At 43.8% G+C, this 16142-nt stretch overlaps 2 protein-coding genes across 2 annotated transcripts in view; both read left to right on the top strand.

The window, feature by feature from the left end:
• COL20A1 (collagen type XX alpha 1 chain) overlaps positions 1–16142 on the top strand; it is a 532145-nt gene that overhangs the window by 273368 nt on the left and 242635 nt on the right. The window lies entirely within an intron of this gene.
• ARFGAP1 (ARF GTPase activating protein 1) overlaps positions 1–16142 on the top strand; it is a 52033-nt gene that overhangs the window by 28280 nt on the left and 7611 nt on the right. The window contains exons 7-12 of the mRNA XM_081325187.1: positions 364–460; positions 2051–2107; positions 4363–4395; positions 9624–9680; positions 12726–12785; positions 15231–15307. Of these exons, the coding sequence (XP_081181313.1) occupies positions 364–460; positions 2051–2107; positions 4363–4395; positions 9624–9680; positions 12726–12785; positions 15231–15307 (381 nt within the window). The remainder of the gene's footprint in view (positions 1–363; positions 461–2050; positions 2108–4362; positions 4396–9623; positions 9681–12725; positions 12786–15230; positions 15308–16142) is intronic.

Genomic DNA, 16142 nt, shown 5'->3' with positions numbered 1-16142 from the left:
GGAAGGTAACAGTGTTCTGTGCGCCTTTGGCGTCTAGTCATGCCGGCCACATGACCACGGAGACGTCCTCGGACAAGCGCTGGCTCTTCGGCTTTGAAACGGAGATGAGCACCGACCCCTAGAGTTGGAAACGACTAGCACGCATGTGCGGGGGAACCTTTACCTTTACCTTTTTACTTCAAGGTATGTGGACTTCAACTCCCAGAATTCCACAGCCAGCATAGTTGATTGGGGTATTCTGGGACTTGAAGTCCACACCGCTTAAAATTGCCAAAGTTGGGAAAGGCTCCTGCAGCACTTTAAAGACCAGCCAATGTATTTTGATTGTAAATGGCTTATCCTTCCTTTTGTGTTCCAATTCAGCGGCCAAGAAAATCGCTACGTTGGGTTTGGGAACACGGTCACTCCTCCCAAAAAGGAGGATGACTTCCTCAATAATGCTATGTCTTCTCTCTACTCAGTAAGTCAAAACTTTTCGTACGTGCACTAATTCAAGATGTTGCTTTGCTGTCCTGTCATTACTAATATCTTTTATTTTTTTAAAAAAAGAATAACATTAGGAATCCTAATATAATTGGATGATTTTACTCCTGCCTGGAATAAAAATTGAGAAACGATTTACAGTTTTAGATTATTTCAAGCGCTGCGGTACAACTTTGAAAAAATGAAGAAGCTGAGATTTAGTTGGATAAGGATGCATATATTTCCTAGCATCCCAAGTAAAAGGGATAGTTAACAGAATAACAAGAGTTGGAAGGGACCTTGAAGGTCTTCTAGTCCATCTCCCTGCACAAGCAGATCCTATAGCTGTGGTGGCGAACCTATGGCACGCGTGCCACAGGTGGCACGCAGAGGCCTCTCTGTGGGCACGCGCGCCATCACACCAGTCCTAGGCTTTCAGCTGGGTTTTATAAAACTTTTTGCTTTAGGCCTCCGCCGCCTGTGTGCAAAAAAACACAAAGGTTCAATCAATCAATTTCAACTCGCGGGAAAACAAAAGATCTCGCAAAGTTGGAATTGATTGAACTTTTTAGTCCCACCCAGTCTGCCGTTACCACCGCAGCCATGCCCACCCAATGGGCCATGCCCACCCAATTGGCCACGCCCACCCGGCACCCGACAATACATAAGCGGGTTTTGGGTTGCAGTTTGGGCGCTTGGTCTCTAAAAGGTTCGCCACCACTGCCCTATAGCGTTTCAGACAAGTCGTTCTCCAGACTTTTCTTAAAAGCCTTCAGTGATGGAGCACCCACAACCTCTGAAGGCAAACCCATTCCGTTGGTTAATTGCTCTCACCGTCAGGAAATTTCCTCCTTAATTCCAGGTTGCTTCTCTCTTTGATTAGTTTCCATCCGTTGCTTCTTGTCCTGCCTTCAGGTGCTTTGGAAAATAGGCTGATCCCCTCTTCTTTGTGGTAACCCCTGAGATATTGGAACACTGCTATCATATAGTCTGCTCCACAGCAGTGTTTTTCAAACTTGGCCGGGGAATTCTGGGAGTTGAAGTCCAGACATCTTAAAGGAGCCAAGTTTTTTTTACAAAAATGCTGTAAAGCTTCAGAAGGATGAAGGGAGTCAGGCTGCAAAACCTGGCTTCCCGAAGCTAATCTGGGCCTCCTAAAATGAAGCAGAAGTAAAGCCAACTTTTTCTTCAGGTTTCATTCTGTATAAATAACAGAGTCATATTCTCCTGGATAGTAGACCTGCGGATCTGAAAACAGCAGCCAAGAGCTGAAACGTAGAGCATCTTTTGAAAATTCCCTTTGCTCCATGTGCAGATTTCCCATTTCTCTCTTTAAGCGGGTGGACTCTGCACTGGTGAACAGCTGTGGCTGTGTTTTGCAAATATTTCAGACCCAGGTTGCTGTTAGCTGCGAAGTCACGTCCGACCCATCGCGACCCTATGGACAGCGTTCCTCCAGGCCTTCCTGTCCTCTACCATGACCCAGGGCTCATGTCCAAATGTGTACGCTTTGGGATGTTTTTACTGAAGTATCTCCACAAAGCACTGACCTCCAATCTCTTTTTTTTTTACCCCCCCCCCTCCCCAGGGCTGGAGTAGTTTTACATCTGGAGCAAGCAAGTTTGCTTCTGCAGCTAAAGAGGGTGTAAGTAAATATTCGGACCGGCAAATGTGTCTACAGGTAGTCCTGGAATGACGAGCACAACTGAACCCACAATTTCCACTGCTGAGCAAGGCAGTCGTTAAGTGAGTTTTGCCCCATTTTGCAACCTTCCTTATCACAGTCATCCAGCGAATCACTGCGGTTGTTAAGTTAGTAACACGGGTGTTAATGAATCTGGCTTCCCCATTGACTTTGCTTGTCAGAAGGTCATGTTGACCCGGACTTATGGAACAGTATCCATTGTGAATACATGGAGATGGCCCCGCTCTCTCTGGCCACTTGCAGAACCGTGAATGCAAGGTCATAAAAGGACAGCTAAAGGAAATGCCCAATATCCTAACCCACCCGGGAACATCTGGTGGCTGAGGGAAACACCTAAACCACCCAAAAGGGAACATCTGGTGCCTTGGGGGAACACCCAAAAGGGAACATTTTTAGCTACTTCTGCTTTCTTCCTTCTTATTTTTTATTTATTTATTTTATTTTAATTGCATTTATATCCCACCCTTCTCTGAAGACTCAGGGCGGCTTACAAGCTTAGCAGTAGCCTTCATTCTATGTATATGCCTGCTTATTAGGGTTTTCACACACACCCCAGCGGCATTACCATGTGCCAGCCTTGAAGGGCGAAGTCTTTATCTTATGTGTGTCAGCTTTGCTGGGTGGATTGCTTATGTAATCAAAGAAGGTATAAAAATAAGGTTTTTCTGATATTTGGGGCTTTTTCTCTTTTTTTCGGAGAAGCCCGTCTTTGTTCAGCTGAATAAAAACGTAAAGCTTGAAGGCAGCTTCTGGTTTCCTGTAATTTTTTTTTATCAAGTAAAACCTCAGAAGCTGCACATCAGTGACAAATGGGGATCACATGACCCCGGGACAGTGCAACCATCATCAGTACATGTCAGTTGCCAAGCGTCTGAATTTTGATCACGTGACCATGGGGGGGGGGAACGGCGCAGAAACGGTCACGAGTGTGAAAAAGAGCCATAAGCTAATGGGCTAATGCCTCCTTAAGTAACACCAGCTGCCTGCAATTAGTGCAGGTTCGAGTCCCACCAGGCTCAAGGTTGACTCAGCCTTCCATCCTTCCGAGGTAGGTAAAATGAGGACCCAGATTGTTGGGGGCAATAAGCTGACTTTGTAATAATGCCGCTTGGGGGTGTGCGAAAGCCCTAATAAGCAGGCATATACATAGAATGAAGGCTACTGCTAAGCTTGTAAGCCGCCCTGAGTCTTCGGAGAAGGGCGGGATATAAATGGAATTAAAATAAAAAAATAAATAAATAAAAAATAAGCCACTTTTTTTCCTGTGCGGTTGTAACTTGTAACGAACGTCCTAACGAGAGGCCAACAAGTGAAGTCCATGGGGAAGTCAGATTTACTTAACAACCATGTTGCTAACTTAGCTGCAGTGATTCAGTTAACAACTGCGGCAAGAAAGATTGTAAAATGGGGCAAAACTCATTTAACAATTGTCTTGCTTAGCAGTGGAAATTTGGGGATCAGTTGTGGTTGTCAGTCAGGGACTCCCTCTGTATGATTGTCAATAAAGACTAGTATTGTTTCAAAACAAGCGCTTGAGATAATTTTCAAAAAGGTATTTGGAACAGCCAAGATATTTGCAGATAGCTGACTTTGGGAAAAATTGTGACGTCAAGTGTTTTCATCCGTTGTTTTCTAGCATCTTCCAGACCATCTGTTTAAATATAAAATGGCTCTGGCGTTTCCTTATCGTATTAAGTAAACACGGTTCTTATGGATGTATATAAAAATATTGCTTAGACTGTTAGATGTGAAGGCTCATGAAGCAAAGCTCTATAATTTGCTGTTACTCACCAAGAATACTATTGAGATCATGTCAGTAATAATAGCATTTATCCTTGCCATTGTACCCTGCATTTTCTTGTTTGTGCATCTGGGTATATTTTTTCTGTAGCTTTCAGACTTGACAGATGGGTAATATTGTTTCAGAAAAGTATGAAAGATTGTTAGCCTCATGAAAAACAAAGAAATGACTGAAGTACATTTGCGTAGCATTAAAAATCTTTCGTGTGGATGGATTCAAACAGCACATAATGTGGGACCCAGGGACATAATTGTTGCCAGTTCCTTAAGATGGTGGGAGGTAGGCACACTTAATAAAATGAAAAAGAATCCTAGAATTTGCAGAGTGTTTGAATTTTTTGATTTTGGAAAGGAAACGTGGAACCGAAATAAACCAATTTTGCTTTTGTCCACAGGCTAGCAAGTTTGGGTCTCAAGCAACTCAAAAGGTAACTCTTACAAACTACTGAACACTTAAAAATATGTCATTGGCTCTCTTTTGCTTGCAACTTGACTTTCTGTATCTTCCCTGAGAAATAACACAAACCACTATTGCTTAGTTACATGGCAGATGAAAGTAAGGGGTTAACCCAGGGGTAGGCAACCTTGGCTCTTTTATGACTCGTGGACTTCAACTCCCAGAATTCCTGAGCCAGCATGGCTAACTCAGGAATTCTGGGAGTTGAAGTCCACGAGTCATAAAAGAGCCAAGGTTGCCTACCCCTGGGTTGACCCAGTGACTCTTTAGCTGCCTAATTAGTTATTTGCTGCAGTATGGAACAATGAAGCCCCTGTTTTTGTCCTTGGCATCAGCTTGTGTTAGCGGTAAACTGTACAGTCCAATTTCAGGCTCTTGAAATAATCCAGCAAGGCAACCTCGTTAGACTTCTGTAGCAAGGCACACCCTATTCCTTACTCTTTTTAAATGCAGTTGAAAATAACTGTCCAAAGCTTACACCAGGCTGGAAGTCCCCAAGTTGCTTTTCCAAAAGGCAACTGGGCTTGGGGTTTTTTCCGTTGAAAACATTTCGCTTCTTATCCAAGAAGCTTCTCCAGTTCAGATCCACTTCTTGGATGAGAAGTGAAACGTTTTGAAAGGAAAACAAAACAAAACAAGGAAGTCCAGTTGCCTTTTGGAAAAGCACCTTTGGAACAACCATGACCTGGATGATTGAGAATATCCGTAGCCAACAGGCTGGAAGTTACGCCTTGTGGTGTTTCCAGTCCTTATAGTTGACCAGTAATTGTGAGTTTCACATAAACTGTGGACCCGGTTTCTAATCTATGTAGCTTGCTATTATCCATTGAACCTACAACTTGTGCCAAAGCAGTCATTGTATATGTAGATAGATAGACAGACAGATAGCTATGGATGATAGATAGACAGACAGACAGACATAGAGAGGTGGATGATTGATAGATAGATAGACAGACAGACAGACAGACATAGAGAGATGGATGATAGATAGATAGATAGACAGACAGACAGACAGACAGACAGACAGATATAGAGAGGTGGATGATAGATAGATAGATAGACAGACAGACATAGAGAGATGGATGATAGATAGATAGATAGATAGATAGATAGATAGATAGATAGATAGATAGATAGATAGATAGATAGACAGATAGACAGACAGACAGACATAGAGATGGATGATAGATAGATAGATAGACAGACAGACAGACAGAGATATAGAGAGATGGATGATGATGATGATAGATAGATAGACAGACAGACAGACAGACAGAGATATAGAGAGATGGATGATGATAGATAGATAGATAGATAGATAGATAGATAGATAGATAGATAGATAGATAGAGATAGAGATAAGATAGACTGAAAAGCTAGAAGGGATAATTGTGTGAAACAGTTAAAACAGAACCTACCTCCAATTTATATTCTTCCTGCGCATCACATGATTTATACATATTTTACATTTTAACTGACAACTGCTGAATATATTATTGCTATATTAGGACTTTTCCTTGACACAGGTGAATTAAGGAGACAAGGGAGTCCATACCTACTCAGGTTGCTTAGGTTGAGAAACACTGGTCTAATGTCATGTTTGCCTAATCCCTGCATAAACCTATGCAGCCGGTTATTATTGTTTCAAACCATCACATGTCAGGTCCAGATATTCAATTTATGAAATACTGTTTGAGAGAGGGTTAGCAGAATATCATTCCTTGATGCTTAGGGATCTTATGTTGGAGTTCCAGCGGGAGAAAATGCTGGATTTTTTTTTTGTAGGAACTGACTTGTCCACATGTGGAGTGGCACAGATGAATTGTGCGGGCTCTTGTGATTATGCAAATCTTTCTTCAAGTGGGCATTATGTTGGAGGTTATGTGTGCAGAACCAGTTTGTATAAGTTTCACTTTCTCTTTAGCTTCTCTCCCAGGATGACTGTATATATTCCTGAAGAGCTGGCATCATAAGTAAAAAGCCCAACTACTTGGGGTCATATCTGTGCTAATAATACGTAGTACGCTTTTGCTAGAGTTTCCTGTTTTGCAGGAAACTGATAAAGATTTTCCCCAGAACTGTGCAAAATAAATTTAGAATCATTTGAGGTCTGCATTCAATTTGGAGACTAGCAGGTATCCAGTAAAAATAAACCAGTTTCATGTTACACCACGTTCAGGCTTTGCATAAATGTAATAAATTGTGGGAGATCTTAAGCCAGGGATTGACAATGAGGATTCGACTCCAAAATGTGAATTTGCTTTCTGTAGTAAGCTTTCGATTGACAACAGCAAGAGTGCCATAATCACACAAAATGTTTGAAAAAAATTACAGCCCCTATCTTAAGCCTTTCTCTGAATTTAAAGAAGATATTTCCTTCTTAAACAGAATAGGATTGTTACACTGTTACATCATTTATCTTCTGCTCTAACAGAAGTCATAGTTGCTTCCATGGCTGCTACCTTAAGCCCTTGTTAAATAATAATAGTAGTTATGCATATATTTATTCAAAGTACTAGTGTTTCTCAACTTTGGCAACTCTATGATTTGTGGACTTCGACTCCCAGAATTCCCCATTCTGGCTGGAGAATTCTGGGAGTTGAACTCCACAGATCTTAGACTCCCCTAGATTGAGAAAACATGGCACTAGTGACAGTCACAACATTTTGCATCAAACTGATTTGAATTCAAAACACCTTGTCTTCAACATAAAACACCTAGTTTTGAACGAGGAGCAAGCATCTGAAGCATAAAATGATTTCCCCCCCAGTCTTCTTTGTCTGTTTTATATTAGAAAAAGGGTGCCATTCCATGCTTGAAACAGAGCATTTTGAATTTTAAAATCCTCCAGATTGAAACAGTTTGCACCCTGTGAGCAAGCATGAAAATGCAATTCGCCATTATCAACTTTCCTGATAAGCCGAAGTCCATGATCTTTCTTTTTCAGATTGGGTTACCCTAAAAGACAAATCAGTTTCTCAAGTTAGCAAGTTGAGTTGTTGCTTTCACTCCAGCTGTGACATGCATGTGGCAAGTCAGCTTGGCACGTTAGATGACAGATTTGCCTCTTTTGTTAGTCAGGCATTAGTACCGTAGGAAAAGAAATACCTTGCTTTCTTGCCTAGGTTAAAATGAGTGCTTTTAGATCTTTTGCTTAAAGTTGGTTCTTCTACTTCCTCTCCTGCCTTTCTTGTGCTGCCTGGGTGTAAAGTTTTGGGGCCAGAAACAGCAGGCAGAGCCGGTAAAACCCTCTCTTCTCATGCATGGGTGCTTTGTAACTGTGCTGAATTTGTACATCTTGCTGATAGCTGTGTTTTTTTTTTTCCCCTTCCCTTTTTCTCCTCTCACAAACACTCTGGGCAAAGCCGCTGCCATTTTTGTCGAACGGTATTGTCTCCATTTTTCTGTAACGTCCGCTTGCTTCAAATAGGCTGCCTTAGCCAGAGTCTTAAATATACGTATATATGTATATGGTCTTGGCGTATTCGGGTCTTTTCCCGTGTAAGATTGAGAGTGTCTTGGCGACGTTTCGACGAGGTCCCACTCGTCATCTTCAGGCTGGTGTCTTCGGCTTCGCGCGAAGCCGAAGACACCAGCCTGAAGATGACGAGTGGGACCTCGTCGAAACGTCGCCAAGACACTCTCAATCTTACACGGGAAAAGACCCGAATACGCCAAGACCTACATACCTGTACCTTTGAAAATCTACGAAAACATATATGTATATATTTAAACCCATACTGTTTTTGTCCACATTAACATCCAGATTCCATTTGTTGTGGCGAGTGGGATCACAAGTGAATTGCAGTCAGATTTATTGAAGCTTCTGATTTGGGCTCAGTAAGAAATGTTTCTCAGAAGACCACCTTAACGGGAGAGAAAAAGTTCCAAGAGTCACAGTCAAATTTCTGCTAGGCTTCAGCGTGCCTTCCCTTTTGGGATTCCAACATTTATCATGACCTCAGGAATTTAATATTTCATCAGTGGTGGGCACGTTTCCCCTAATCAAGGACACTGATTAAGGCGTGAATACAGGTAGTCCTCAACTTATGACCACAATTGAGCCCACAGTTTCTGTTGCTAAGCAAGACAGTTGTTCACTTGTTAAACTGCATCCAGTTTGGGTTGTCATATTACTAAAAAGATGTTGAGACTCTGGAAAGAGTGCAGAAAAAGAGCTACAGAGATGATGAGGGACTGGAGGTTAAAACATATGAAGAGCAGTTACAGGAATTGGGTTTGTCTAGTCTAGTGAAAAGAAGGACCAGGGGTGGCATGATTGCCGTGTTCCAATATTTGAGGGGCTGCCACAAAGAAGAGGGGGGGGTCGACCCATTCTCCAAAGCACCAGAAGGCAGGACAAGAAGCAACAGATGGAAACTAGTCAAGGAGAGGAGCAACCTAGAACTAAGGAGAAATTTCCTGACAGTGAGAACAATTAATCAGAAGTTGTGGGTTGCTCCAGCACCGGAGAGTTTTAAGAAGAGATTGGGCAACTATTTAATCTGAAATGGTATAGGGCAGGGGTAGGCAACCTTGGCTCTTTTATGACATGTGGACTTCAACTCCCAGAATTCCTGAGCCAGGCACACTGAGGGGAAAGGGAGAGGTTTCCAAGCTGAGCCATGCTGGCTCAGGAATTCTGGAAGTTGAAGTCCACGAGTCATAAAAGAGCCAAGGTGGCCTACCCCTGGTATAGGAAATCAAGATGCAAGTTGCTCCATTTTCTTTTTTTTCTTTCTTTACACGTTCAGTTAATAATCTCCCCTTCTATTGGCCAGGGGCTCTTTTTAGTTGTAGTTGCTTCAAAATAAGGCTCCCGAATGCACTCAGGTTGTCCCTGACTAACGACCGGTTGCTTAGCATGGAGGCCTGTTTTAATGGGCGGTTGTAAGGCGAGGACTACCCGAATGTCTCCGTTTCACGTCATTTGAAAGCCCCAACCCAAGGATTTAAGTAACCAGCCCTATTGTCTTGTGTGCAGCAGTGTTCTGTCCCTTTGTGATCTTGTGTCTTGTGCTTCAGGCTGACTCTGTTGCTTGTCATGGACAATGCTTAGGACTTTCTACTCGGCCTTCTTTTTCATATGAATCTCTACGGGACACTTTGTGCAGTGGTACATGTCAGATGTGACCTGTGGGGAGAGGAAAAAAAAAGTGTTAACTGATTTTTGTTTTGTTTTGTTTGCTTTTTAACTAGGCTTCAGAGTTAGGTCAGAGTTTAAATGAAAATGTTCTCAAACCTGCACAGGAAAAGGTAACTTTGGAAATAAAGTACATGACTGATGGCTTTTCAATGCAATTTCCTTCTGCAGCCAGGAAGCTTATTCAATATGAATTGTGTGTGTGTGTGCAACATCAGTATGACCCTACTATCCCAAATCTCATCACTTATGGAGCTCCCTTAAGGATGCTCCAAATATCAGTGTGGAAGGATTTTATTCATGCTATTTACTTTTAAGCTTCTTTAGGCTTTTGGGGGGAAAACTCATTACAAGTAGTCCTCAATGTATGATGACAATGGAGCTCAAAATTTCTGTTGTTAAGTGAGATGCTTGTTAAGTGAATTTTGGCCCATTTTGTGACCTTTTTTTTGCCTGAGCTGTTAAGTGAATCACTGCAGTGAAGCTAGTCGTACGTTTGTTAAGCGAATCTGGCTTCCCCCATTGACTTTGCTTATCAGAAGGTCGCAAAAGGGGATCACACGATCCCGGGAAACTGCAATCGTTATAAATAAGAGTCACTTGCCAAGCATCTGAATTCTCATCAAATTATCATGGGGTTGCTGGAAAGGTCGTAACTGAAAAACAGTCATAAGTCACTTTTTTCAGTGCCGTTGTAACTTTGAACGGTCACATTTGGGGTTATATTTTAAGATATCTACCAATACAAGAGAACGTTTTAGCTCAGGGTTGAACTGTGGGATCCTTGGTGCTCTCTAAGCTTGGTTGTTGTTTTCTCGCAGACATTTCACTACCTAACCAGGTAACATCATCAGTGCTAGAAGGGAGTGGAGTTTCCTCTCTGTTTATATACAAGTGGCTTGTCTTGTCAGTGTTGGTGGGACTTTCTTCTGGCCCTGACGGCGTTACCTAGTTGGGTAATGAAACGTCTGCAAAAACAACAACAACAACCAAGCTCAGGGCACACCAAGGATCCCAAGACGTTTGCAGCCAAAATGCTGACTTTCTGGTTTGAGTCAGTGTGAGATGTTGCTTTCCCCGTTCATCTTTCCTTCCTGTTCAGCCCTTCTGTCTCAAATTCTCGATTCATTTGTTGCATCAAGATGCCAACTTTTTTTTTTTTAGAAAGACACTCGGGGGGGGGGGGGAATCCAGCCTCTCCTTCCCTTCTCCCCCCTCAACCCCTAAGGTAGCTTAAATTGACCAAGGTCATCCAATGACATTTGTGTTATACCAGCTGGTATCCTGGTTCGACATTCCCTAGCCCAGGGGTCTGCAACCTTGACAACTTTTAAGACTTGTGGACTTCAGCTCCGAGGAATTCTGGGAGCTGAGGTCCACAAGTCTTAAAAGTTGTCAAGGCTGCAGACCCCTGCCCTAGCCACTCCTAATTCCACCAGCCCTCTTGTGTCAACTGACATGTTCCCTATCAGCAAATTACGATATTGTGCCCAAGAAAATATAGAATTACCTTTACTTTTTGTAGAAAAGTCATAGAGTATACCGATGGTTCTGTCGTATGGGTTAATAGCAAACTGCAGTGTGTCATTCCTCTTAGGATACCGTTATGTTGTATGGCCATTACTTGGAAATGAATCAAAGCGGAGAACTGCCAGTCCCTTTGTAACTCTTCAAGTTGGAAGCTTATTTATTTGACCAGGAGGGTTCTGCAAATTTTCAGGATGATAAAAGCGTGTTTGGATGAGTGCACTTTCCCCAAGGGGTGTGGCCCTTTTTCCGTATCCCTAAAAAAGAGAGAGAGAGAACATTCAGTTTTTGAATGACCAGTGGCAAATAACCAAATAGGATAGATGGCCTCTAGGAAGGCAGTATGTCTAAATTAGATACAGAACGAATCGTTCCATTCAGTTTGTGGGCTTGAGGGTGAAAATCTGGAGATCAGGATACCAAAGAGAGTAGAATGAACTTTTCATGGAGAATTCTACATCACTCTTAAGATACACAATCTCCTGCTTTGTACTGGTCTCAACTCTTTAATAAAAGAGTTCTGTTCCATGAAGCAATATTCATTCTCTCTCTCTCCCCCTCCCTCCCCCTCTGTGTGTACACACACACACACATACACACCTTTCTGTCTGTCTGTCTGTCTGTCTGTCTGTCTGTCTGTCTGTCTGTCTGTCTGTCTGTCTCTATCTATCTACCTACCTATCTATCTATCTATCTATCTATCTATCTATCTATCTATCCAGTATCATCCATCCATCTATCCATCCATCTATTCATAAAGTTATCTCTCCCACCCTCCCTCCGCTGTCTGTCTCTCTGTCTGTCTGTCAGTCTGTCTTATCTGTCTGTCTATCTATCTATCTATCTATCTATCTATCTATCTATCTATCTATCCAGTATCTATCATCCATCCATCCATCTATCACATTTAGAAAGCACCCATCTCCCTCCCAGAAGGAATCTGGGCAGTGTACAAATAAAATGTTGAAAATGAAGTATAAAAATTTAGAAAAGAGCCAAGGAGAGTGAAAAAAACACACACCCTGGCATTAAAAGTGAATTCAAAGGCAGAGGAAGGGGCTTGAGGGCACTAACTAGCCCCCAGGACCATGTGCTCCTCTGTGAGGGCCAGGCCACATGGCAGAGCTTGGTCTTTAGACGTTTCTGAAGGCTGCCTCACCTCAAGGGGGTGGGGTGGGGAATGGTCCAGCCGGAGGTCTTTAATTTATGGTCTTCCCTGCCTGACCAGGTAGGATGGGCTGATGTGATGGGGTGGAGACAGCTCCCTCTGTAGGTAGCCATGTAGGGCTTTAAAGGTCATAACCTACACCTTGAATTGGGCCAGGAAGCAGACCGGAACCCAATGCAGCTCGTGCAGCAGAGGCATTACGTTCTTTGGGCATGCAAGGTTGCTTGTGCAGCCACACTTTGTAGCGGCCAAAGCCTCCAGATACCTTTAGCCAGTCGGATCCCAAACCTTTGCTTTTCCCCCGGCGGCACCATGGAGGGCCATCCTTTATACCGAGCAAGTCTTATTTCTCCCAACCCGGCTTCATGGTGGGAGAAACTCCTTTCTCTGCCATTTCTGCAATGAGCGTTTCTCACAGCCTGCCTTGATCGACATCTAACTCTGGACCGCTTGATTCGTGTAGGTGAAAGATGGAAAAATGTTCGACGATGTTTCCCAGGGAGTCTCGCATTTTGCTTCCAAGGTATGAAGAGGCCTGCCTGGCAATCGGGAGGCCCCGCGTTAAGCCAGTTTCCACATTCCAGTTGCACGTGGCGCTCCAGCACGAGAGCGGCCTCTCTAGGCAGCTCTCTCTGTGGTTTCACCCATTGCTCTGGTCCCAGTTCATTGTTCATTTCTAGTTCCAAAGTCAAATCTCTTTTACACGGCAAACGAATCTGAAAGTTCGTGAACGTAGCAATAGCTAGTGGGCCTGCCATGTCCGACTCGTGCAAGATTATGGAAAAAAATAAGCGTTGAGGGGCCCGTCTATTTCTGTTTTGAGTGAGACATTTCTTAAATGAATCTTGCCCCATTTTACGACCATTCTTGCCTCAGCTGTTAGGTGAATCGCTCCAGTTGATAAGTTAGTAACCCGGTTGTTAAATGAATCCGGCTTCCCCATTGACTTTGCTTGTCAGAAGGTCACAAAAGGGGATCACGTGACCCTGGGATGCCCGTAACTGTCATAAATGTGAGTCGGTTGCCAAGCATCTGAATTCTGACCATGTGATCATGGGGATGGGGCAAAGGTCGTAACTGAAAAGTGCCGTTTTTCAGTGCCGTTGTAACTTTGAACAGTCACTAAATGAACTCTTGCAAGTCGAGGACTGCCTGTAATCAGACTTGGCCCTGGTATCAAGTGACTCTCCAAGCTAGTGTTCATAAAAAAATAAAAGATTCGTCTTAACGTGCCACTGATGTGAGAATTGAAGCAATTTTTTTGTGCTGTCAAGATGCATCTCCTAAAACGGTCTTGATTACTATCTTTATTGCATCTTAATAAAGGCTACATTGAAAAAAATGATAGAGCAGAACACTTGAGGAGCCGTATTGCAAAGGAATGTGGAAACAGCTTAATATGAGCACAAGTCACTTTAAAACTTGTTAATTGATGTGTCTTCTCCCTCTCCTGTTTTTTGCTGCCATTATTCAATAAAACTGGTAAGTGCTGGTGCCTCCTAGTTTTAAATCTGTTTTAGCCAAATGGTTGTAAGGTTAAATGTGTGTGTGTGTGTGTGTGTGTGTGTGTGTGTGTGTGTTGAAAACAGCATGATTATTTGATTAACTTGTTTTAAGGGGAAGAAGGGAGAGGGAAAAGGAAGGGGAACAGAGGAGAAGAAAGGAAGGGAAAGGAAAGAGAGTTGAGTTGAGTCCATTTTATTAAATATATTTGTATGCACATAAAGGGACGCGGTGGCTCAGTGGGTTAGGACGCTGAGCTTGTCGATCGGAAGGTCGGCAGTTTGGCGGGTCGAATCCCGAGTGCCGCGTAGCAGAGTGAGCGCCTGTTACTCGTCCCAGCTTCTGCCAACCTAGCAGTTCGAAAGCACATAAAAATGCAAGTAGAAAAATAGGGACCACTCCGGTGGGAAGGTAACAGCGTTCCGTGCGCCTTTGGCGTCTAGTCATGCCGGCCACATGACCACGGAGACGTCCTCGGACAAGCGCTGGCTCTTCGGCTTTGAAACGGAGATGAGCACCGGCCCCTAGAGTCGGAAACGACTAGCACGCATGTGCGGGGGAACCTTTACCTTTACCTTTAAAGGTTTGCTAACTCCACACAAATGTGGTCCAGTCCTTTTCTTGAGAGGGCTGTGGGACTCCCTTTGAAGGCCATGTGCCAGGGGACTGGTGGGCTCTGTGGGGCAATTTGGTCAGCCACTGGGACAGGGGTGGGCAACCTTGGCTCTTTTATGACTCGTGGACTTCAACTCCCAGAATTCCTGAGCCAGCCATGCTGAGGGGAAAGGGAGAGGTTGCCAAGCTGAGCCATGCTGGCTCAGGAATTCTGGGAGTTGAAGTCCACGAGTCATAAAAGAGCCAAGGTGGCCTACCCCTGCAATGGGAGAACAGGCTGCTGAACCACATGGGCCAGCAGGCCAATCCAGCAGGACGCTGCTTGTTTAAGGGTATACAGGTAGTCCTCGAGTTACAACCATAACTGAGCCCAAAATTTAGGCTGCTAAATGAAACATTTGTTAAGCGAGTTTGCCCCATTTTACAATTTCTCTTGCCACAGTTGTCAAGTGAATCCTTGCATTTGTTAAGTTAGTAACGTGGTTATTAAGTGAATCCGGATTCCCCGTTGACTTTGCTTATCAGACAGTTGCAAAAGGGGATCACGTGACGCTGGGACACAGCAACGATCATAATGTGAACCGGTTGCCAAGCACCTGAATTCTGATCATGTGTTCATGGGGATGCTGCAAAGGTCGTAACTTTGAAAAGGGGTCATAAATCACAGTTTTTGGTGCCGTTGTCACTTTTGAACAGTCACTAAATGAACCGTTGTAAGTTGAGGACTACCTGTAGTTGCTTGCTGGGTGCCATTTTGTTTTCTTCAAAATCTGATAAAGGAAAGGGTTGATATCTATGTACCATTGTTTTCTCTCTTATGTATTTGCCTTATTTTTCCTTCACTCCACAGGTCCAGGGAGTAAGCACTAAAAGCTGGCGAGATATGACCACTTTCTTTTCTGGAAAAGCAGATGGGTCTTCGGAAAGGTATGGTAGATGCATCTGCTCAGGATACATCTCTGACGTAGAACTTGTAAACGAAGTCCAGGCTATCTCAAGAAGATATATTCCCTCACGAAGCTAGGCCAGTGTTTCTGGCAACTTGGATGGGTGGACTTCAACGCCCAGAATTCCCCAGCCAGCATGGTTTTTAAAAATAAACTTTTGAGGGCTTTGAACTCAACTTCGGTTCCTGGTTCCTTGTGCCTGATGGTAATCAAAAGTTTATTGCATGCAACCTGTACCCAAGAATCTGATCTAAAAAAGGTAAAGGTAAAGGTTCCCCCGCACATGCGTGCTAGTCGTTTCCGACTCTAGGGGCCGGTGCTCATCTCCTTTTCAAAGCCGAAGAGCCAGCGCTTGTCCGAGGACGTCTCCGTGGTCATGTGGCCGGCATGACTGGACGGCAAAGGCGCACGGAACGCTGTTACCTTCCCACCGTAGTGGTCCCTATTTTTGTACTTGCATTTTTACGTGCTTTCGAACTGCTAGGTTGGCAGAAGCTGGGACGAGTAACAGGCGCTCACTCTGCTACGCGGCACTTGGGATTCGACCCGCCAAACTGTTGACCTTCTGATCGACAGGCTCAGCGTCCTAACCCACTGAGCCACCGCGTCCCTTAAGAATCTGATCTACCAACAGTCAAATCCAAACTGGCACTAGATTAGGGTCAGCGGAATTCATGGGTTTGTGTGTGTGTGTAGGTGGGTAGGACTTGTGGGCTTCTCTTGTGGGAGTGTAGTGACTCCAAACTGATTTGACACACACCCCTCGGGTTCTGCCTGTTCACCTACGATGTCACAGAAATTTATTTCACTTTAAT

This window comes from Vipera berus (genome assembly GCF_964194415.1).
Source record: "Vipera berus genome assembly, chromosome: 3".
Classification (NCBI taxonomy): domain Eukaryota; kingdom Metazoa; phylum Chordata; class Lepidosauria; order Squamata; family Viperidae; genus Vipera; species Vipera berus.
The sequence above is the reverse complement of the archived record's forward strand: the minus strand, read 5'-3'. Positions and strand labels throughout refer to the sequence as shown.